Source organism: Peromyscus maniculatus, chromosome 10 (assembly GCF_049852395.1).
Source record: "Peromyscus maniculatus bairdii isolate BWxNUB_F1_BW_parent chromosome 10, HU_Pman_BW_mat_3.1, whole genome shotgun sequence".
NCBI classification, from domain to species: Eukaryota; Metazoa; Chordata; class Mammalia; order Rodentia; family Cricetidae; genus Peromyscus; species Peromyscus maniculatus.
The window spans coordinates 8,533,263-8,557,634 of NC_134861.1; the positions used below are offsets into that span (position 1 = coordinate 8,533,263).

At 48.7% G+C, this 24,372-nt stretch overlaps 1 protein-coding gene and 1 long non-coding RNA gene across 3 annotated transcripts in view; one reads left to right on the forward strand and one right to left on the reverse strand.

The window, feature by feature from the left end:
- Window positions 1–24,372, reverse strand: part of Kremen1 (kringle containing transmembrane protein 1) — a 74,453-nt gene that overhangs the window by 4,487 nt on the left and 45,594 nt on the right. The window contains exons 4-8 of one of the 2 annotated variants that reach the window (XM_076545854.1): window positions 20,488–20,612; window positions 14,878–15,031; window positions 6,258–6,590; window positions 4,156–4,314; window positions 2,477–2,561 (exon numbers count right to left, since the gene is read on the reverse strand). In XM_076545854.1, the coding sequence (XP_076401969.1) occupies window positions 2,477–2,561; window positions 4,156–4,314; window positions 6,258–6,590; window positions 14,878–15,031; window positions 20,488–20,612 (856 nt within the window). Of the gene's footprint in view, window positions 1–2,476; window positions 2,562–4,104; window positions 4,315–6,257; window positions 6,591–14,877; window positions 15,032–20,487; window positions 20,613–24,372 lie in introns of both variants that reach the window. The other variant, XM_076545853.1, reaches the window with a different exon arrangement.
- Window positions 15,375–17,313, forward strand: LOC143267556 (uncharacterized). Its single transcript, XR_013042744.1, has 2 exons — window positions 15,375–16,270; window positions 16,624–17,313. It is a non-coding gene; the product is annotated as an uncharacterized LOC143267556 (long non-coding RNA).

Sequence of the window (24,372 nt, forward strand, 5' to 3'; positions counted from 1 at the left end):
GTCCAGAGACCACTGGAGTGCACACTGTGTGGGAAGAGCAGTCCAGAGACCACTGGAGTCCACGCACTCTGTGTGGGAAGAACAGTCCAGAGACCACTGGAGTCCACACTGTGTGGGGAGAGCAGTCCAGAGACCACTGGAGTCCACGCACTCTGTGTGGGAAGAGCAGTCCAGAGACCACTGGAGTCCACGCACACTGTGTGGGAAGAACAGTCCAGAGACCACTGGAGTCCACACTGTGTGGGGAGAGCAGTCCAGAGACCACTGGAGTCCACGCACACTGTGTGGGAAGAACAGTCCAGAGACCACTGGAGTGCACACTGTGTGGGAAGAACAGTCCAGAGACCACTGGAGTGCACACTGTGTGGGAAGAACAGTCCAGAGACCACTGGAGTCCACACTGTGTGGGAAGAACAGTCCAGAGACCACTGGAGTCTACACTGTGTGGGGAGAGCAGTCCAGAGACCACTGGAGTCCACACTGTGTGGGAAGACATGAGTCATGTTCAGTCTTACATCGTTTTACATAAGGGGCTTGAGAAGATTTGGCATCCATATGGTGTTCTGAAACTAATTCTCAACAGATATCAAGATAAGACACTCTCCCCCACATCTTACTCTTTCTGCGCACACATTCGTGTGTGTGTGTGTGTGTGTGTGTGTGTGTGTGTGTGTCTGTGTCTGTCTGTCTGTCTGTCTGTCTGTCTGTCTGTCTGTCTGAAAGGTGAGCTCAGGAGACAACAAACAGTAAGGACATCCTTTCTACTGGAAAAGTTCAGAGAGGAGATGGGTGAGGTCTCTAGTGTGGCCACAGCTGGCTTCCATGTGTAAACGTTTGTAGCAGAGGGCAGATGAGGCCAGGAGGGGGCTCTTTCCAGAACTGGGAGTTCAGGAAGGCCTTTAAGTGGGGACCAGAGAAAAGATAACTGGAGTCTAGAGAAATCGAGAACTCGACAACACACAAACAGCTCTATCCTTGAAGGCAGAACACACAGGAAACACCTTCTTCAGTTTTGCTAGAACTAAATGACAAAGCCTTTATCCTTTAGTTAACAAAAAAATGAAGGCAGGTTTTGCTTCTTGATTTATTTGAGACAGTGTCACTTTGTAGTCCAGGCTGGCCTGGTGTTTATTACGTAGACCAGGCTGGCCTCAAACTTGCAGTAATACCCCTGTTTTTGCCTCCTGAGTGTTGAGATCACAGGCATGAGCCACTGTACCGAGCAGAAATAGGGTCTTGATAAGTTGCTCACATTGGCCTCAGTCATAATTCTCCTGCTTCAGCTTTCTAAGTGGCTAGGACTACAGGTGCCTGGCTTAAATAAATGATCAAAAATAATTTTTAGGGTGGTGAGTATACTTACTGGCCACCTGGGGATGAGACAGAGTTTGGGCATGGCCAACAGAGCCCCAGACACCAACAGGGGCACAGAGACCAGGGAGGTACATGGGCCCGTGGCCCAGGAATAAAACAGGGCCTGGGCATGTGCAAGGCCTGGGGTCCTAGGCCTCAAGCACTAGTGAGTGCACCAATAGCACAGGGCATTAGTGCTGCTCTCAGCCTAGATCAGAGAACTCTCTGTAGCAGACAGGGGTAAATGCAGAGGCCCACGGCTGGTCAAATGCTGAGGACAGTGATTGCTGAGAGCTCAGTCTTAAAATGGGTACCACTTTCATCCCTCCAAAGACCAGGGAACGCCATGAAAAAGGAGGAGGCTATAACAGAAGAGCCAGGGGATATGACATGCTGTCTATGGGGACGCCATGGCTTTGGCACTCAGGAGTCTGTATACAGGTAAGGGAGGGGGGCTGTGGGAGGGGAGGAAGTCATTGTCTGCAGGGTGTCGTCTCAGCACCAGGAGCTGCTCAGGCTCCAGGGTACGGCTCTATTCCATGCCCATGTGGGCTGCCCTGCCTGAGCCCTGTGGGCCATGAAGTAAAAAGAACAAAACAGAAAGACAGGAGGGTGGGCTTGGGAGGGTGGCGGGGGAAGAGAGCCCTGGGCTGACTGTGAGCAGAGTACACGATATACATGTAAGGAACTGTCAAAGAACAAGTTAATAGGAATTATTAAGCTAGTTGAAATTCTCTTCCTAAGACTTTTAGTTTCTAGAGGCATCAAGAAAAATGCACGTTACTGTCCTAGGAAGCTTGATTTAAACACAAACCTCTTCAAGGGAACAGCACAAGCTCCCAAGCAGACAACCGCTGTTTCCTATGCCAGAATGGTTTCAACCCTCCCTGAAACTGAATCTACTGGACACAGAATTCCTCCACCTCAGTGTGATTTGTCCTGTTGTCTGTTTCTCTTGAGAGGAGGAGGAATGTTCTCTGCCTTGTACCGCCTGGGACGCGGCCTCTGGAATCATGTTCTGTTTACAGCTGTACCCAGACAAACATAGAAATGACAAGGGAAAGAACTGCTGAGCCCCGCCCCCCCGCCCCGCCCCTCACCCCCCAACTCCCTGTGTACTCACTTAAATGTGACATGCAGAAGGATCTTTGCAACGACGGCTGTGACTGTGAGGATGAGGAGGGTGGCTAGGCCATATACGGTCCATCCTGCAAGTGCAGAGAGCTTTGTCTGTCTTCATTTGCCAAAGGAGATGGCAGCGGGTGGGGGTGGGGTGGGGTGGGATGGGAGGGGTGGGGTGCGGTGGGTGGGGTGGGGTGGGGTGGGAGGGGTGGGTGCGGTGGGTGGGTGCAGAACTGGCTCTGTCAACTCCGCTCTGTCCCTGTGGGTGGAGCAGCCGGCAGACCTGGAGCTGGGCTGAGCATGGAGCTTTCTTATGACGGCCTTGTTCTGAAACTCCCTCTGGTAAATCCAAACACTAGACTCGGAGTCAACAGGGGTGTGGTGAATCTGTCCGCCACTAGAACTCATCAGTTACCTACAAGTCTTTGAGTCCTAGTTTTCTCATCTGAGCGATGAGAAAGAAGGGTGACCTATGAAATCCTACTGGACCCCACAGCCACAGGAGTGGGGCTGCAGAGGCCTCCCTCCCTGACCTTTTATGGTGAGATCTACAGAGGCCAGGGAGCAGTGGTAAGTCCTCAAGACCAAACTGTAGATGGCAGTCCTCTTCAGTGCGCCAGCTCATTCCGGGACCTCATCCTCAACAGAAAAGGAGGGAAGGGCATCTGCAGCCAACTCCACTAGCTCAGCCACAGAGGATCATGGCCCATGGTCTCTCCTGCATGGCCTCTGACAGTGTCTCTGGTGTCCTTCCTCCCACTGGGAGCCCACAGGGAACATGCACAGCAGTGTCCTAGCATTCTGCGCATTTCACTCTGCAGAAGAGGAGGGGTGTCCGCCCTCATGCTGCCCACAATGTGGAGACTGGACTCCTGTTTCCAGACAAAAGAAGGGCAGGGGTTTATCCGGGTCAGTGTATGGTCCGGTGTTTAGAACAGGGCATCACTGAAGGAATTCTGTATCTTTTGGTTTTAGCTTTTCCCCTCCCTTTTGGTGCCTGGTCTAATGGCTAAGCCACCTCCAGCCTGTATGTACCTTTTGAGTCAACACATTTGAGGAGCTCTACCCTGGGGCTCTGTGGGGGGCCATCCCACTCCCACTTTCCCCCAGAGTACTCTTGAGCAGGAGCAGCAGGAAATATTAGATAGAAAAATAGCTAGAGAGAGACAGACAGAAAACACAGGATAGCTTTTGGGAGGGCCTGGCTCCTAATCCAGGCCCTGACTGTCTCTGCCAAAGGGCTTTTAAAGGAGTACCAAGGGGTGGAGGAAAAGACCTCCCCACCAGCACAGCCACTGCAGACCCTTCCAGACACCGGGTGACCACGCCTGTGCTCAGTCCACCCCCCAATGCAGCCTCGCTGTGTGAAGCAAGCTCAGATCTCACTAGGAAACCTCTGTGGACCCCAACAGGGCTCTCAGCATGATTTTTTTTTTTTTAAATGATGAAGAGTCCAGCTTAGCTGCTGATCACAGGTACAGAACCCATCTTTGGAAGGGAACTAAGTTGGTGAGAGCATTTCTCTCAAAGGCCATGCAGACTAGAGGTTGCAGAGCCAATATCCCAACCCGTGTCTGAAGGAGAAGCACCCACAAGCGCCTCTGTTTCTGTAAGTGTTGAGAGAACTACCTTCCACTCTGTGGCCGCTGGCCCCAACCGATGGCGCCCAGGAGTGGCTACCTGGGACAGTCTGCGGTGGATGGCTGGGGCTGGTGGTGATGACGTAGAGGACTTTGGAAGAGTGGGCAGCGCTGACGCTGAGGTTGGCCTGTTCGGTGATCACCTCTGCCAGTGTCTGGTTGACTGCAGGCCTCTCCTGTGGTGGCTCTTCCTTGGTGGCTAGAAGATCAAAAGAATTAACCAGAGAAAGCCAAGGAAGACAGCAGGAGGGAGGACACGGCTCTGACTAGGATGAGGCCTCTTCTATTTTTCTTTCTCTGTGTGTGAGAGAATGTTTTGCGTGTGTGGGGGTGTACATGCATGTAGGATGCATGTACATGTGAAGGCACAAGGGTGATGTTGGGAATCATCCCTGAACACTCTTCCATGTTCCAGTAAGGCAGAGTCTCGAACAAACGCAGAGCTCCCCAGTATGGCGAGTCTTGATAGCCTGTTCTGGGGATCCCATCTCTACCCCACAAGGCTGGCATCAGAGGTGGGCCACCACACCCACTCTGCATTTATGTGCATTGGGGGGGGGAGGGTCATGCTTGTTCAGCCCCTAACCACTGAACCATCGCCTCTACACTTACTTCTTTTTGAGACAGGGTCTCATATAGCCCAGGCTGGCCTCCAGCTATGTAGTTGAGGATGGCCCTGAACTTTTTTTTTTTTTTGAGACAGGGTTTCTCTGTGTAGTTTTGGAGCCTGTCCTGGATCTTGCTCTGTAGACCAGGCTGGCCTCGAACTCACAGAGATCTGCCTGGCTCTGCCTCCCGAGTGCTGGGATTAAAGGCATGCGCCACCACCACGTGGAGGCCCTGAACTCTAATCTCCCTGCCTCTACCACCCACGAGCTGGTGTTTGCGGTGTACACCACAACTGGTCAGTGAGGTGTGCGCTGACTCACGTCTGCACGCCGTCTCCTCTGCTGGTCTCCCTGGTGGCAGAGCAGCACCTGTCAGGCTAGGTCTGGCTCTGCAGGGCGGAAGGTAGAGGCTGCTCTGGTCAGGCAGGGGACCTGCCTCCTCGGCTCCCTCTGTGTTCTGCAGTACCTCCTTGTAATGACAGACCCGGTCCCACCTGTTCACTAGTCGGCCCCACGTCCTACAGCCCTAACTTCTTTTGGGATGTGCAGTCCAATACCTGTGCTGCTCAGGCGCCAGCAAAGGCTCCTGTTTGCACACGTGTGTTCATATCAGTGGGGCAGAGTGTTTCGTCTCTGAGGAAAGACGGTGAATTAGTCTGTGGGACTGCCTGGGGTGTGTAGAAGAAGTAGGATGGATCAAGTGACCACTTAAGAGCCTTTCAATTCTGCCAGCCACCTCCTTTAATCTATCATGTAGCTGTCTGCAAAACTGAAACTGAAACTACTCACTTCAGCCTAGAGAGATGGTTCTCAATGCCTGCTTTCTCAGAGGACCCGAGTTTGGTTCCCAGCACCTACGTGAGGCAGCTCACAACTGCCTGCCTATACCTCTAGCTCCTGGTGACCTGATGCCCTCTTCTGGCCCCGGGAGCACCACACATGTGCATATACTCACACAGATGTAAATACAATCTAAAATAAACAAAAGCTTTAAAACAGTAAAACTGGAATGTAAACCAATTGTGCACTGGAAGGTGGGTGTTGTACACAGAAGGTGGGTGTTGTGCACTGGAAGGTAGGTGTGGTGCACTGGAAGGTGGGAGTTGTGCACTGGAAGGTGGGAGTTGTGCACTGGAAGGCGGGTGCTGTGCACTGGAAGGTGGGAGTTGTGCACTGGAAGGTGGGAGTTGTGCACTGGAAGGTGGGTGTGGTGCACTGGAAGGTGGGTGTGGTGCACTGGAAGGTGGGTGTGGTTCACTGGAAGGTGGGAGTTGTTCACTGGAAGGTGGGAGTTTGTGCACTGGAAGGTGAGTGTTGTGCACTGGAAGGTGGGAGTTGTGCACTGGAAGGTGGGTGTGGTGCACTGGAAGGTGGGGAGCTGTGTGATGGTAAGTGGGGGATGAGTCAATGTTGAAACCATCTGCAGCTGAATCAGTAGGTCCAAGTCTGCCCCAAAAGAACCACTTTAGGCTTGAAAACCCTAGGGAGGAGAGAAGGCCGAGGCCCCTGTGCCCCAGAGACAAGAATGTCTTACCTTGGTATAAGACAGCAAATCCCTGGGCCTGATTGATGCGATCAGAGAAGAAATACAAAATGACAAAATCCAGAGAGATATTAAAGGACAAAGGCGGGTGGTTTCTTCCATTGAAACGGACCAGGACACGGTGGGTATAGCCATCCAGCAGCTCCACCATGTCTGCAGAATCCCTGATATCAAATAAGGTGAAGTTGAAATGGATGTGAGAGGCTCCTGGCACCCGGATAGTCCAGTAGCAGACCCGCCCAGTGGCGTAGGTGTCAGGGAAGTCAGGCGAGTAGACCACGGCGGCCATGGCTGAGTAGTTTCCACCGCAGGCGCCCACGAGAGCTGCAGAAGAGAAAACAGTGGGCCTGAGTCTCGGCCCTGGGCTCCTCTTTAATTGGGCACAAACAAACTCCTAAGAAATGTGATCCAGTTAGGGACATTGTTTCCAGCTACAAAACCAGACCATCTTGGGTTTTAGGTGGATCAAATCACAAAAGGAATCACTTACACCCTGAACGAATGACTGTACAGACTATTTGGTTTCCCCCGGGAGACCTTACACTTAGTGCTCGGAAGAGCAGCCTACACTGGGGTCTGGCTGGAGTCAGACAGTCTGGATTCAGGACTAGCAGAGCCATGTGATCCTAGAGGCTGCGCCTCATTCCCAGGCCTCTCACTGGTGTTTCCACTTTAGGGCTGCCACCTGCTCCTGTATCCCATGACAGTGAGAGGCCATGAGATAAAGTGCATGGAAACCCTGGGACCTCCTGGCAGAGGAGGGGCTGCTGGAGACTGAAGTCACAGAGGGGAGGCTCTGCGTCTCCTCAGAGGTGCAGTGCTCTTGTGAGAGGTCCACAGGAGTTCTGGACTGGAAGGACTGGCAGAACAGCTCTGCAGGGGAGCACTAGCCCAGCGTGTGCAACCATGGGCTGCATCCCCAAAAGCATGCAAGAGGGAGGAGAGAGGTGATCCCAGATTCATGATATTCTGTACCAGCCATGCTTTCCTGGACTCGTTTTTTGATTGACAGGCCCTTAGAAAGGTGATACAGCCACTGTCTGTCTTACATAATTACCATCGTGGGAATGAAAGACTTCAGGAGGGAGTGTGGGAATAGGATTTAAAAGAAAGTTTATTTCTCAGTGCTGAGATGGAACCCAGGGCCATGAGCACGCTCAGCAAGCACTCTTCCACTGAGCTCCAGCTCCAGCAGGCTTTAGGGGGTTTCTTCTCTGTTTAGCATACAGAAAAGCAATAAAAGTATGCTGCTTTGCTGGTCCTGGTGGTGCAGGCCTGTAGCCCTAATGCTGAGGAGGCTGAGGTCAGAGGATGGTCAGTTCAACAGCCTGTCTCAAAACACCAGCGGCTGGCGAGAGCTCAGTGGTAGCTCCCTTGACTAGCATGTGAGTCCCTGGGGTTGATCTCTAGCACTGGAAAAGACAAACAAAGACAAAGCAAGCTGCTTTCTCATCCGAGTGATGAGAAAGCTCGAAATCAGAAGCCGAGGTCTCAAGACAACCGAGGAAATTTCACACTAACAAGTATGAATCGGGCCACAGCACTGGGCTCATGTGTGCCAGGGCACAGGGGCGAGGTGAGCACCACAGAGCACATCGACGACGGCTGCAGCTGAAACTGTAGAGGTTCCCAGGGGCCATGTCAGCCTGACCTCCTCCCCACTGAGGACACTACGAGCCTGGGATACAGTGATGTCTGCATTCACTGGCAAGCTCTTCTGCACAGGCCTCCCAGTGCTGGCAGGAGGGACCAGGCTCAAGCAGCCAGCCAGCGTTCCCCTCGGTGGCACAGATGTGCAGGAGGCCATAGGCTGCTGCTAAGGGGCAAGTCTGGAGCACCTCCTGCTTCCTGGGCCCTCAAAGGAAGCAAAACCTCCAGTTGCTGGGAGAGGGCAGTTAACCCATTGCTCCCAGGGCCATTGGAGAGAGGCAGAGGTGAAACATGTTTGTGTCTGGGGAGGGAGGAGATTACTTTCTTAGTAACAAGTAACTTTCAAATAAAAAGGCTACTGCCTCTGGGAGAAGAGACAAAGCAAAAGACCTCAGCCCCTGGTTGCCTTAAGGCCTCCTTGAGAGAGAACAGGATTCTCTACCAAGTTCCACCAAAGAAGTAGTGTATGGCTGCCGGGGGAGCGGAGGCTGGCGAACCACTCCATCAATCACCTTGCTCCTGTGGCTAGTAGCATGTCCTAAGCTGAAGATAGGCAGGGGCACCAGCAACCCCCATGCCTTCCCACACAGCACCAAGTAACAGACAATGGCTGTCTCCCACAAGGGCAGGACACAAAAGGACCTGCTCAAGGCTGAGAGTGGAGCAGGACACTAAAACCCCACGCTCTACACTAAGCACAACTTCAGGGATCCGAGGGAACCTGAAGGACACCAATGGGAAGGACAGAAAAACAGCCCAAACCTAGCTCAGCTACTGAGAGACCTAGTTCCCAAACTAAGCAGGCCGCCCAAGTGTAAATGCTATTTACTTTAGCATCTACCATTCTACCTGCACTGTGTGGCATTAAGCAGAATACCACATCACACACACAAAAGCAAGATAAAATGGGGAAAGATTCATTGCCAAGATATAAAGCAATCCACAGAACAAGATCCACGAGTGACCCCGATGCCGGAGCTACCAGACACAGAGGCTACATAATGAACACGGTTCTATCTACAGTGAAAAGGACAGCTCACTGGGACGGACTAGAAGTCCCAAAGGAGATGTGGAGCTACAGTAAGAGTCAAATGCACTGGCAGGGTACTCCAAGATTGAACTTCTAGCACTTAGAAGACAGAGGCAGGAGGATTAGAAATTTAAGGTCAGCCTTGTCTCAAAAACCCCAAGGAGCCGGGCGGTGGTGGCGCACGCCTTTAATCCCAGCACTCAGAAGTCAGAGCCAGGCAGATCTCTGTGAGTTCGAGGCCATCCTGGGCTACCAAGTGAGTCCCAGGAAAGGCGCAAAGCTACACAGAGAAACCCTGTCTCGAAAAAACAAAACAAAACAAAACAAAAAAACAAAAACCAAGAACAAAAAAACAAACAAAAAAACCCCCAAGGACCCAAGTTTAGTTCCCAGCACCCATGTCAGATGGCTTACAACTGCCTGTAAATCTAGCTCCAGCGGCTCTGAGCCCTCTTCTGGCCTCTACTGGCATTGTACTCATGTATACACACACACACACACACACACACACACACACACACACACCCCTAAAAATAAAGACAAAATTAAAAACCAAACAAACAAACAAACAAACAAGCTAGCAAAATGAGGCCAGTGGTGGCGCACACCTTTAATCCCAGCACTTGGGAGGCAGAGGCAGGTGGATCTCTGTGAGTTTGAGGCCAGCCTCGTCTACAAAGTGAGTTCTGGGGCAGCCAAGGACAGCTAAGGCTACATAGAAAAACCCTGTCTCGAAAAACCAAAAAAAAAAAAAAAAAATCAAACCAAGCAAAACCAAAACAACAACAACAACAGCAACAAACCACCCCCAAACCAAAAACAGAAACAAAACAAAATCCAAACCAAATCAAACAAACAAAAAACCCAGCGTCAAATGTAAATGCTAGAAAAAAAATTACACACCATCAGTGATGGAGTAGTCCTTTGATTTACCTGCACACCGAGTGCAGCTGAGGAAGACCCACTAAAGACATGTCAGTAACACAGATGGTCCAAAATGAGACAGAGGAAACGACGAGAAGAACAGAGCACCCGACCTCTGAAGACGGAGCTGGCAGTGCTAAGAATGCCCACCTGCTGTGTGTGAGCGCACACAGGCAGGAAGCAGAGCTTCCATGGACCATGAAAGAGTAATAATCGGGCACACTGGGCATCACTGACCATCGACTTAAACGCAGAAAACTGGATCAGTTATTACAATCTATTTATTTTATTATTGTTAATAAAAGGGATCCTAGCTGCGAAAAAGAATTAAAACTGGTAAACTTGGGTTTGACTCTTGGCTCTGGTACTTCTGACTGAGGTAACTGACTTTATCTTTGGAGTTTCTTCGTTTGTTTGTTTGAGACAGGATCCTACTGTGCAGCCGAGACAAGCTTTGAGGTAAACACACTGTACAGACAATGTCCAAGTTAGAACCTGCAAGCGATTGGTTATAAGCTGGGCTGGGCTGGACAGATACGTTATACGATGACTGAACTGTGTCCCCTGAAAGGATGGATTCAGTTCCTACTACTAGGGTCTTTACACATGCAATCAGGTTAGGATGGTGTCACATGGTTAGAGGGCGTTTGAAGTCCAGTGGCCAGAGCCTTCATGAGACGCACAGAAACAGATACACAAGGTGGGAGGATGATAACGTTCAGGGAAATAGAGGGAGTGGGCGAAGCTGCTGGAATCCAATGGATGCCGGAGATAGCTGATGATCCTCTGAATCTGCAGTCTTCCCTACAGGCTCATCTTTTGATCTGTTGTCCCCAGCTGGCAGTGCTACCTGGGAAGGCTGTGGCACATTTAGGGGACAGGCCTAGCTATGTCACTAGGGGTGGGCAGATGAAGGTGATATGTTACACTAATCCCTGGCTCTGGTACCTTCGATGATTCCTGGTCTATCACCATGTGAACAGTCTCTCCCTCATGGTCTTGTCACCATGAACTGAACTGTTCTGCCGTCCTTCCTGCCATGACAGAGAGAGCGAACGCTTCCTTCTGGAAGCTGTTCCTGTCAGGTGTTTGGTTAAAATGACACAAAAGTAACTAACCCAGACACCTGGTACTAGGGAAGCAAGCCCCTGCTGTAGCTCCCCGCCACGTCACTGTTAAGGGCTTGGGAACCGGTCTAGAGGAGGAGGGTAGAGGTTGGAGATGCAAGTCGGAGACGTCTCGAAGTGATGTCAGTCTACTGAAGTAATTCTAGAGGGCATGCAGAAGCCAGAGCATGACAGGAGTGGGATCCTGAGCCCTGTGGGGCTTCCGGTCAGAGCAAGGGCTCTGTGAGCACAAGTGCGCCCGTTCTGTGAATTCTGGCATAGCATTTGTCTGTGTCCTGCTGTGTTCTGAAACAGGAATGGAAAAGAACTCAGCAGAAGAACTTTGAAGACAGCACAGCATTCTGCTTGTGATGTGGTTACTATGGGTGTCTTTTGGCCAGGTTTACCATGAGACTTCAGAGAAAAAACAGCAGAAAATGAAATAAACAATTTGGCCAGAAATGAGTGTGTTTAAAGTCACAGACAAAGCAAATTGGAAGAAGAGGCCACAGCTGTCAAAGAGAAGACTGCCGCTCTGACTGAGACAACGCAGTTCTCTGCCGGCACTTCGGAAGGAGGTGGTAAGCTGTCACCCCTGAGGGCTGTAAGACGGAACATTCCTCCAGGAGATTTTACAGGGGAGCAGGACAGCCACGGTGCCCTGCTAGAGAAGGGCTGCCTAGAGAAGTGTTTGCCCAGCTGACGTGCCTCGGCACTCAGGCGGCTGCAGCACAGTGCAAGCAGGCCTGGGGACATCGCAGGCGTCAGCAGAGCTTGGCACTGTAATATGGTACTGGTTTTGCTGGTGTGCCAAGTACAAGAACTACGGAGTCATGGCGGTTTGACTGACAGCCGTGTGTGCTGTGTATGGGGTCAGAGGACACCTCAGGTGGACACTTCAGGAGCTGTCTACCTTGTTTCTTGAGACAGGAGCTTGCCAAGCTGGCTCTGCTGGCTAGCCAACGAGTCCCCGGGATTGACCTATCTCTGCCAGTGCTGTGATGACAAGCAGGTGTCACCAGGCCCAACTGAGATTTCTCCCCAGACCTCCACCGACATTTTTAAGGAAAGCTTGGGAGGCTGTCAATAAGCAGCAGTGTGAGGTTTCCCCGAGGAAAGCCCTTGACAGACTGTGTGAAGCTGTGAGAATACAGCAGCTGTGGATGGAGAGACCTTGGGGCATGCCAGCTGCTGTGGGATGGTCCTTCTGTATGCTGTGGCTACGTATTGCTCTCATTGGTTGATAATAAAGCTGTTTTGGCCTATGGCAAGGCAGGATGAGGTTAGGCAGAACAATCACACCGAGGACCCGGAGGAAGATGGGTGGAGTCGAGGGTAGGTGAGCCAGTCACCCAAGGAACAAGATGCCAGAGAACTGGTAAGCCATGGACTACGTGGCAATTAATAGATTAGTAGAAATGGGTTAATTTAAATGTAAGAGCTAGTTAGTAATAAGCCTGAGCCATCAGCCAAACATTTATAATTAATATAAGCTTCTGTGTGTTTATTTGGGACTAGGCGGTTGAGACAGAGAAACTCCTTCATTTACAGCCAGGAGCGTGGGGTGTCTGTTGGGAAAAGCTGCAAGCAAAGAGTGAAGCCAGACCAAGAGGATGCTACAGGGTTCACAGTTCAAAGTCTGCCTAAGTTTCGGAAGAGACTTTAGACATTTGAACAGAGTTGGGGCTGTTAAGCCTGGGGGTTGGGAACTAAGGAGATGGATGGCTTAGGAGTTAAGAGCACTGGCTATTCCGCTAGTAGACTTGAGTTCAATTTCTAGCATGCACATGGCTTCTCATGACTATCTATGACTCCAGCTCCAGGGGGTCTGGCCTCTGAGGACATCAGGCACGCATGTGGTACACAGACACACATACAGCCAAAGCACCCACAAGCAAAACAAAAACAAATAAAGTCATGGGTTTAAAACAAAGACTGTGAGGACTTCTCAGGTGGACTAAATATATTTCGCACTATGAGATGGCTATGAACTTGGGGGGTCTGAGGTGAATGTTACCACTTGGGTCTGAAATGTCTTTGCTCGTTCCTCTGGTTGGGAAGCTATGGAATGGATGCAGATGGAAGAAGTAAGTTCCTCCAAGGGGCGGGCCTTTCAAGGTCATAGTTCAGTGGCTGGTCCTAGCACTCTCCTGCTCAGCCGACATGAACAGTTTCCACCGTGTAGTCCTGCCACGAACCAAAGCCACGCCATCACTCCCTCCTGCTCTACGGCCCTGCAATCCCTCCGATGCCACGGGCCAGAAGAAAGCCTCTCCTGCCGTGAGCTGTTTCTCTTCTGTGTTTTAGTCACAGTTCCTGGAGCCTTGGGCAGGAGCATGGCCTGATGACATCCTGACTGGGGGCTTCTCTCTTTTGTGAGAGAGCAAGTTCCTATCGATGTAAGCCCTACAATGTGTGATACTTCATTACAGCAGCTCTAAGACACAAGTCTTGTGAATGTTTGCTCAAAATGGAGCCCTGCCTAGTTGAGATGTCAGGAGTGAGGGCCCGGTCCCCAGGCCATCAAAGCCCCCGCAGATGGGCTAAATTACCCTCAGTAAGCCCACGGTCTCCCTGCCACCTTTCACCTGTGACCTTCTTTTCGAGTGTTCAAATCAGGCCACACCTCTCCTACGGCCTCACGCCACTGAGTATGCACGTGAATTATGACAAGAGTGAGCGCAGTGTCGGAGAGGTCAAGGCTCAGGACCCACACTTCGCCCAGCACGGCCTTGCCTCTCGCTGGCACCTCACAAATGTGGTGGGACAGAGGTGGTGGTTCAGGCAGATGCACAGACAGGCTGGGAAAATGAAGTGTTGGCCAGGTCATCTTCTCAGACGCACCTTGGTGAGGCAGAGCCCCAGTGCTTACGAACATGAACACGCAGTGAGGTTGTTTTCAAACAAGAGCTCGAGAGAGCAGACGCTACAGGAATGCCAGGGTATGCGGGAAGCCTAAGCCTAATCTTTCTGCTTGTCAAAGTAGCTCCAAGACCGCCTGGGGGAGGCACATGAGCACGAGGGGAACCAGGAATGCTAAACACAGGCTAGTCCCTTCAAAGAGAGGGACGCATAACCTGTTGTCCACCCAGAAGGCTGGGAGGGGGCACAGTTAATAGCCTGGTGATGTATGTGCTGTGTGGCCAAGGCCACAGTGGACCCTCCCCCAAACCCTTATCATGAGCGAATCAATCTATAGAACCTATCTTTTTTTTTTTGGTTTTTCGAGACAGGGTTTCTCTGTGTAGTTTTGGTGCCTGTCCTGGATCTCACTCTGTAGATCAGGCTGGCCTCGAACTTACAGAGACCCGCCTGGATCTGCCTCCTGAGTGCTGGGATTAAAGGTGTGCACCACCACCACCCGGCCTATAGAACCTATCTTTATGGAAGATGTCACACATACTTTATAAAGAGTTTCCATGCAGTCATGTCTTAAGCTTTATTGTGCACACAGGACTGAGTTAATTTTCCTGACCACCAGGAAAATTTTCACCAAATTGTGCTATGTCTAAATATGCCTAAAATAAACTACTTGGGGGTCAGATCCCAAAGTTTGAACCAACACCAGCTACTGAGTCATGCTGAACTGAACTACCTTCTTGCCTCCCATGGGTCATTACTCTGCTGGCCATGGCGGTCTGTGATCAGCAATGACACCCACAATAGCCACGCTACTCAGAGCACTAGTCATAACTATAGATGACCACGTTAAGCACTGCTGTTTCTTCTAGAGGGAGTCAGAGTCGGCCTGCTCTGTGCTTCAGTCTCAAGGGCTGAGCTATGGTTGGCATCAGAGGACAGGTGCTTTTCGAGTACTGACAAGAGAAAGAATAAACAGATGGGGAGGTGGGTGCGGAGGCGTGTTGTCCCTGGTCACGCCTCTGGCACCAGACATACTCACTGTCAAAGACGATGATCCTGCCGTCCCCACCACAGGGCTGCGTGTGGTCCCCGAAGCAGACACTATTGCACTCGGTGCTGGCTGCCTCCCCGTGTTTCCAGTAGTCAGGGTTGTTCCCACAGAAGCAGGCGTAGCCTGACTCCATCCCAGCAAACTGTCACGACAGAAGAAGACTGTGAGGACTTCTAAGTTGGACCAAATGCATTTTGCACTATGAGATGGCTATGAACTTAGGGGGTCTGGGGTAAATGTTATCACTTGATGTTGGGAATGTTATGGGGGTGTCAGGTCCAAAGGAGGCTAGCAGCCCCTTCCCCCCAAGCCCCAAGCAATCAGCCTTAGTTTTCCAGCCCGTCCTTTCTTCTCCTTAGTTTTACTGCCTAGTTTAAGTTGGCCAGTAGCTCCACACCACTAGTGTGTTCCCTGTCCGTGAGAATTCCTTTCTGATGTTCTCATTCCCACTACACTGAACTAAATCTTTAAGGAGGACACCATTCCATGTTTACATGGAATACTGATAAAAACAGCCAAACCTTTTATTGACTGTTTACTATGTACCAGGCATTTTTATGTGTATGCGTGTTCTGCCTGCATGTCTGTCTGTGCATTGCATGTGTGTAGTGTCTGGAGAGGCCAGGAGAGGACACTGGATCCCTGAGACTGGAGTTATAGACAGTTCTGAACTGCCATGTGGATGCTGGGAACCAATGCCAGGTCCTCTGGAGCTTTAGCTCTCTCTCCAGTCCTCAAGAATTATTTTTTAATGTGTGTCTGTGTGTCTATCCATCTGCCCATCTGTGTGTGTGTGTCCATGTACATAAGTATAGGTGCCCACAGAGACCAGAAGGTGGTATTAGATGCCCTAATGCCTGAGTTCGGGGTGGCTGTGAGGAGCTCAACAGAGATGCCGGGAACCAAACTCAGGTCCTCTGCAAGAGCAGTCTCTCAGGCCCCGACATGCGCTTCCCAGCTGAATCTCACAGCAAACTCACTGAAACCCCATTTACATTCTCCTTTCATCTTTTAGGTTAATACACTGATGGAGCACACAGTCCTGCAGGAGCCAATCCTCAGACACAGAACAAGCTGTGCCACACCAGTAGCCTTCCTGCTCTTGCTCTCTACTCCCTCCCACAGACCCTACAACTATTACCCGTTTCTCTACTAGTATCATTTTGTTATTTTTAGAACATAAAACAGCTTAAACAACAACAACTCAGCATGGCTGTGAGGTTCACGCACATTGGAGCATATGCCAACAGTTCACTCCTTTATTTCACCTAATACAGTTCTGTATAAATGTGGACACGGCACCAGTGATTCATCCACTTCCAGGTTTTCATGATGATGAATACAACTGCTATAAGCAACTGTGTACAGATCTTGTGTGGATGTAAGTTCTCATTTGTCCTGGGAATAATTAGGGGTGAGATTATTGGGTTTAACTTTATTAAAGAAACCACCAACCTTTCCCAGGACTAAGCTGCATCACCGACCCTGCGTGGGAGCTGTCACTGCTCTGGACCCTCATCTACACCTGCCACTGTAGGTCTAGTTGACTTTAGCCACTGATGTTTGCGTGTCTGATGGTGGCTGTAGTTTGCATTAGTTTAATGACCGATGAGGATGCATATAAGTTCATTTGCTCATTTGCCACTGATGAGTCCTCTCTGGTGATGAATTGTTTGTTTTCTTTTGCTTACTCCAAAACCTTGTTGCCTGATACTTTACTTTTGTGATCTTTAGTTTTTCACACGTTTTGGATCAAGACTGACCCTGACGGTGGGCAGCAGCCTGCCTTGGGCTGAGGCCCCAGATTTAACAAAAGGAGGAAGTGAACTGAGCACCAGCACCAGACCGTTCTGCTTTCTGACTGTGGTACAATGTGGCACCTGCCTCAAGCTCCTGACGGCAAGCCTCAAAGCATGAGCTAAAATAACCCCTCCTCCTTAAGCTTCTCTGTCACAGAGTGAGCAGTGACCATCTCGGGGTCCAGACGCTATCATGCACGTGATAATCCTCCTGCTTCAGTGCTATTTGTTGAAGACTATCTTCCTACTCTAAGATCTTGGCAATTTTGTTGAAAATCAACTGACCATCGATTTATAGACTCAGTTTTGAATTGTGAAGTCTATTCTTCTGTATGTCTATTTTTATGACACTCTCACAGTAACTGTTTTCTGTAGTTTAATTTAAAGTCAATCTTTGTCTAAGCTGTGATGCAAAACTAAAGACTTATTTTTCTTCACAAAGAGCTACACTGTTTCTTCAGAAGTATTTGATGACAATCCTTCACTGTTGAACTGCCTTGAGACTTTCATAAAAATCAATTGTTTGCATGTGTGTAGGTCTGTTTCTAGATGGTTCCACTGATCTACAGCAGATTTCGGAAAACCCTTTCTATAAAGGCCAGAAGTAAATACTATTTATTCTGTGGGCTATGTAGTCTCTTTCTCTACCCAGCTTCGTGGTCACACAATGAAAACAGCTACAGATGATATGTAAACGAATAGGCATGGCTCTGTTTAATAAAACTTTATTTACCCAAACAAAAAATAATAGATGGGTGGTTGGATTTGCCTGTGGGCAATTTCTGACTGGCTCCTGACTTACTCTCTTGGTGACAGCAGCTTTTCAGAGGTCTACAGGTCAGGTGAGGAAGTCTCACAAAACTGCCCTTTACCAAGATCGCTTTGGCAATCCTAAACCCTCTGTCAGGGTCAGCCATTTTTCCTTTGCATTGTTAGGCACTGATACTGCCCTGGCCTTGCTTGTCCTGGGCAAGCTTTACTACTGAGTGTTAGCTCCAGAGTAGCTTGCCATCTTTTCAAAGCTCGATTTTTTATTAGGGTTCCATGTAATTTATAGAGTAACCTGGGGCAATTACCACTTTAATAATATTCTCATTGCCTCAGCTGTAAACTGAGGTCTGCACCATCATCTATGAGGTCTTCTTTAGTTCTCTACAGTCTTATTAGTTTCTGAATGAGCTCTTAAATCTCCTTTATTAACCTCCTCACTGTTGCTCCCAGTGCTGAGGGATGGAGGGCTTCACACATGCCAGGCACTGGGTAAAACTCTGGGCCTGACTGTCAAGCGACCTTTACTTTTGTAAAATGGTGAGATTTTCTTTTCTAGTCTTTCTTTTTGAACAAAGGGCTTATTGAAATATAATGCAAAAGAGCATCTGGTGAGCTCCCAGAGAAGAGATATATAGTACTATTATCATTAGTATATATAGTATTACTACCATTATTTGTTTAGAAGCTTAAATTGTTAATTGTTCACTGCTAGTATATGGAAACGTATCTTTTTGTATGTGACCTTATAACTTACAACCTTGTTAAACTTATTGATTTTAGTCCCTTTTTTTGTAGGTTCCTTAGAATGTTGTATTAAATAAAAACCAGTTCTTACTTTGCAATCTATTCACCTTATTCCTTTTTTAATTTTTTAAAAATATTTATTTTTATTTCATGTGCATTGGTGTTTTGATCTTCATGTATATCTGTATGAGGGTGTTGGATTTTCTGGAACTGAAATTACAGACAGTTGTGAGCTGGGAATTGTGAGCTATGAGTTGTGGGTGCTGGGAATTGAACCCAGGTCCCCTGGAAGAGCAGCCAGTGCTCTTAACCACTGAGCCATCTCCCCAGCCCTTATTCCTTTTTTAAAAAACCTGTATATACATATTTTCAAGACAGGGTTTCTCTGTGTAACAATCCTGGCTGTCTTCAAACTCATTTTATAAGACCTGGCAGGCCTTGAACTCACAGAGATCTGCTTGCCTCTACCCCCGAGATTTGAATTAAAGGTGTCTGCCGCCATTGCCCAGCTTTAAAAACCTATTTCTTTGGCATGATCCTCCAGGCCAATGAGGTAAGAATGGGTATTACTGGCTGCTCATGATACTAGTTAGGAAACATGGAACCCTTCACAACAGTGTAGTGTATTAGCTGTAGATATTTTAAAATAGGTACTTTAAATTACATCCAGGCACTATGATGCATGCCTGTAATCATAGTACTTGGGAGAGGAAGGCAAGGAGGACCAGGAATTCAAGGTCAGCTTGGACTATATGAGTCTCTCTCTCTCTCTGAGTCTCTCTCTCTGAGTCTCTCTCTCTCCAACACACACACACACACACACACACACACAAACACACACACACACACACACAAACACACACACACACACACACACACACACACACACACACACACACACACACACACACACACGTTTGTTGTATCTTGAGACAAAGTCTCAAATGTAGCTGTGGTGGGCCTATAACTTGCCATGTAGATCAGGCTGGCCTGGCCTGGCACTCATAGAGATCAGCCTGACTCTGCCTCCCTGGTGCTGGGATTAAAGGTATGTGTCATCATGCATGGTCATTGTGGGAGATTCTTAAGAGTAGGTATGCTTTCACCCAAATAGTGAGGATTTGGGATATCTGTAGAGCTTGATGGCCATTTCCTATCAATCATTACTATGACAGCTGTCATATGGAAATAATTACCTCATTTCTTCTATACTTACTAGTTTACATTCACTAATCAGGAATGTTTATCTTTTCATTCATTCATCACTGTGGAGTGGTGTGCTCTTATTTTAGTCAATAAGATGCATTTATTACTACCATTATCTGAAGCTTAAAGCATGTCAGGTTTAGGTCATGGGACCACCTTCAAGGTGGCTTTGTTCCTTTGATAAATCTGTATTAATGTTTCCACCCTACATGAGGTGTTTTGAACACATCTTGTGCTTTCTCAGAACCAGCACAACATGGGTAATATCCCCACAAGCTTCTTGGTTATCAGTGTGCAGCAACAAGGCTCCTGCTGGACGGTGATGAAGTGTTTGTGTGTACATACACAGTCACTGCATGACTATATATATCATTATCTACCTCTCTAGAATCAAAGCCATGAACTAACACTATCCAATCCCCTAGAACACGACCTATGGGCTTCACTTCAGTTTTTTTCCAGCTTCCACGTTTATACAGCGCTGCTCCAGTAGCTGGAATACACTAGCTTTGATACATTCATTATATGCTCAAGTTCTGCACAAGCAACCAACCACATGGTCATGGGGGTTCAGCTGCCTTGCTTATTCACCTGCCTCACATGAGCTTGAAACCCAGGCAGGGTACCCTCTTTCTTGGGCCTCATTAATGGCTTTAGACTGGCCCAGTTAGAGAAAGGGAGAGAAAACAACAGGAGAGAGAGAGGAATCGTTTTCTGTCTAATTTAACAAAAACCAGCACTACTGAACCTTAGTGATGGGGAAAAATTCCAGACAAGGAGGAGGAAGAAAAGAGAACATTTAGAGAAGAGGTAGGCCTTGGCAATTTGCCAAGGAAGGGGCCCACTGTCTCGGCTTGATTCTCTGTGGAGTCATTAACATCCTTGCTCATAACAGATCACAACTCAGTCAGAGGGCAAACAGGGGCTGCTACCCACTCCCCATCTTTAAACTGAGTGCTGCCTCGTGCTCCTGACTCCTGAGCCCACTCTTCCTGTGTGGCTTGATAGGTGGGCTGTTCTAATTTATCTTTATCGTCTCTGTACACTGTACATTTCTTATACACTACAGAGCTGGTACCTTGAACCTCTGACTCCGACAAAAGCTGATACAGGTTTGTATGGTGAGCTTGTTGGATGTTTTACTGGTGCCAGTGAGAGGAGGTGGGTTTCCATGATCCTTGTAGCAGCCAAGGTTTCCAGGCACTAGAGACAAACAAAACAAAAGAATTTCATAACATCTGGCTGGAAACCTAAGAAGGAGAGTCAGTTTGTGCCAGGTGTGCTTGTCCCACAGTGTGTACAGCCCTGAGGGACAACCCAAGCAAATGACAAGCTCTAAAACGGACCCCCTGGTGCTGTTCTCTGCCAAATGCCACACCATCTGTGAGAAAGTGTCACCTGTAGGTCCCCATTTAGCAACCTGGAGAGGTTTATTTTACTTTATCAGTGTTGGTAGAAACTGGTACTGCAGAGAGCCATGGGCATCTCTTAGGATGGAGAAGGTGGCTTTGCTTTTGGGGCATGGCAGCCATCTCCTAGTAATTCACCAAAATGACGGACAGAGAAGGAAAGAGCAGAGGATCCTGCTGTACGTTCTCTAGGCTTGTGGGAAACATGGAGGTGTCCCTTTGGCCACATACACACAAATCTACAGGAAGAGTGATATTGTAGACACCAAGGGAATGGACGCTGTTCAAAAAATAATGACCATAAGTGTTTCTATGGCAAAACTGGAAGCATCTATGCCACTCAGCAGGCCACGGGCATCATTATAAAGGAGCAGGTGAAGGGCAAGGTTCTCTCCAAGAGAAGTAATGGGCACACTGAACACTGAACATGTTAAGCACCAAGAGCTGAGCCAGCTTCCTGAAACTAGTGAAGACAACCAATCAGAAGAAAGGAGGCCTGGGGAAGGCACCTGTGCTCAGCTGGAGCCGGGAGCACGCTTCGTGGGAACTAACGGGAAGGAGCCTGCGTTGAGGGAGCTGCTCCCTATGAATTCACAGTGTAATGTACAAGAGAGTGAAAGACCTGACTGTAAAAACAAAACAAAACAAAACAGAACAGAGAAGTGGGCTGGCAAGGTGTCTCACGGCGAAAGGTGCTTTCTTGATGACCTCAGTTTGATCTCTACATAGCAGAGAGAACCAATTCCCAAAAGTTGTTCTCTGGCCTTCACACGTGTACTGTAGCATGTTCCTCCTCCCCTCCACCCCCAAAAGAACAGTGACGCAGTCAGATCTGAACTGTTCCACGGCTCCTGGAGGAGCAGGGTGGTAAGCCCGGCACAGCACCCCCAGTGTCTGAGGTTAAAGCAGAGATGGTAAATTTGAGGGCAGTCTAGGCTACACAATGCATTTAGACTTTGTTTCAAAAGTCAACAAACAAACAAGCAAAAAACAAAGGGGCTGGAGAGATGGCTCCATGGTTAAGAGCACCAGCTCTTCTCCCAGGGGACCCATGCTAGATTCCCAGCATCCAAAATGGTGGCTCAAGACAACATGTAACTCCAATTCCAGGCAATCCAGACACCCTCTTCTGGCCTCTGCAGGCATCAGGCATGCATATAGTGCACATACATACATGCAGGTACACACAGAGACACAACCAAACAACCCCAAACTCCCCAAAGGAACCTAAGTTAGCATAGTACAGAGAGATGTATATCCATGTTTACTGTGGGATCAACCTAAATGTCCATCAACAAATGAATGAACTAAAAAATGTGATTCACAAACAATGGAGTTTTATTCAACGATAAAGGAAAAAAATTATAGCTGGGTATGGTGGCACACACCTTTAATTCCTGCATTCAGAAGGCAGAGGCAGGAGGAGCTCTGTGAATTCAAGGCCAGCCTGGTCTACATAGTGAGTTCCAGGATAGTCAGGGCTACATAGAGAAACCCCCCCACTCAAAAAAATAAACAAACAAACAAACAAAATTATTCAGCTGCACACATGAACTCCCATTAACTGTGAAAGCAAGCACAAGCCCTGTGCAAACTCAAGCCGGACCAAATCCCAGCATGGAGAAGGGGGCAGACATGAGGTCCCATTGCCAGCTGCGGAGCTATTGGCAACTGACAGCTGCTGGGGGAGGGAGGGTGTGGCCCCTGGTGTTTGAACACACTCCATGGAAGACCACACATCCATGAACAGATGGGCAGCATGAACTGGACTTGATGAGAAGAAAAAGCAAAAGAAAGAGCACAAAATTGGGGGGGGAGGGGTGACATGGGAGGAGTTTGAAAAGGGGTGAATATGGTTTAAAATGTATGAAATCTTCAAAGAACTAATAATAATAAACACAAAATCATAGCGTGTGGCAGTGTGTAGGCCAGAGGACTACCTTGGGTGTTGTTCCTCGGGTGCCTCTCACCAGTCTGGAACTCACCAAGCAGGCCAGGCTGTGGCCAGTGAGTGCTAGGGGTCCACCTGTCTCCCTTGTCAGCACTGAGAGAGAGATGAATGGTCCACTATGAATAGCTTTTAAAAATACTTATTTTTATTTTTAAGTATATGCATGTATGTGTGAGCTTATGTGTATCACATACACCTGCAGAGGCCATCTATTTCTTAGAAAAGAAATTACAAGTGATTGGGAGCCCCTGATATGGGTGCTGGGAATCAAATCTGGGTCCTCTGTAAAAGCAGTAGTGATCGAAACTGCCATCTCTCCAGCCCCAAGGCCTGGCTTTTTTTTTTTTTAACTTGAGTTCTGGGAGGTCAAACTCAGGTTCTATGACAAAGCAACCTCCACATTTTATATACATATATGTAAAAGGGGGGCTACTGGGAGGAGGAAGCAGACCAGCAGGAGGTAGACACAGGAGAGGAAGGAGGGCATAATGGGGAGTCAAAATGGCCCAAGTACATGAGATGCTTGAGTCAAGTATATGAAAGTACTTGAATTGCAACATCTTTTTGAATCCTATAACGCTACAAAAAATACAACAAACAAACAAAATGTTTCAGTCACTAGAGGGCAAACCAAACCCTCAGAAACCCCACCTTCACCTTGTACTTAAACCTTTGTTCTTTAAAACAGTGAATGGGTTTCCCCAAGTCTTCTAGTGAAGACTGCTTTCTCACTGCAGGCACAAATGAAAACACACCTGCTGTCTCCCAACAGTATTTGTTACCGTTCATTTTTGGAGGGCCGGAAGAACCAAGCAGGTTTAAGAGCCAAAATGAAGGACTCAGCAGAGTTGAGACATACTTGAAGGATTCTAAGAAGCAGCCCACACTCTTGAGTTATGGCCACACTGTTACCGGTTCCTCCTCACTTCTTCCCTCCCTGGCTTCCACTGTCCTGTCGGAGGCTCTCTGACTCATATCTTCCTGTAAATGCACTGGACCCACATGGATAATCCAGGATAATCTCTCCTTCCCAAGTCTTTAGCCACACTTGCAAAGCCTCCTGCCATTTAAGGTCACATTCCCACAGTGGGATTACAAAGTCTATCTTTGGGGTCATTATTCAGCCCACCACAGAGAGCATATTAATTTTTACAGCCCCATGCTGGATTGTCTGGCATAGTGAGGCAAGAGGAACATAAATATGGGTACCAACCATGGTAGCTGGCTTTCTCATAGCCCCCGGGATCTGCCGTGGACTGAATACTTGTACACCACTGTGACGTAATAGGAACTACACTTGGTTTCTACCCACTTCCTGCCACCCCTCTAACCTCAAGACTCTGGATGACTCCTTTCTAATGAGGCACCTCGTGGTGGGCTCCTGGTTAGCCTCACGGTGGGGTGAACACCAGGAAGACAAGCCACAGTCAGGAACTGGAACTTTCTGTCTCCATCTTCCAGGGAAGAGAAAGGGTAAAGATGGAGTCAATACTTGACTGTGCCTACCTGATGAAGCCTCTGTTAAAAACCACCAGAGATGGAGTCCAGGGAGTTTCTGGGGTAATTAACATCTCCATGCTGCGAAATGGCACACTCTGCAGGG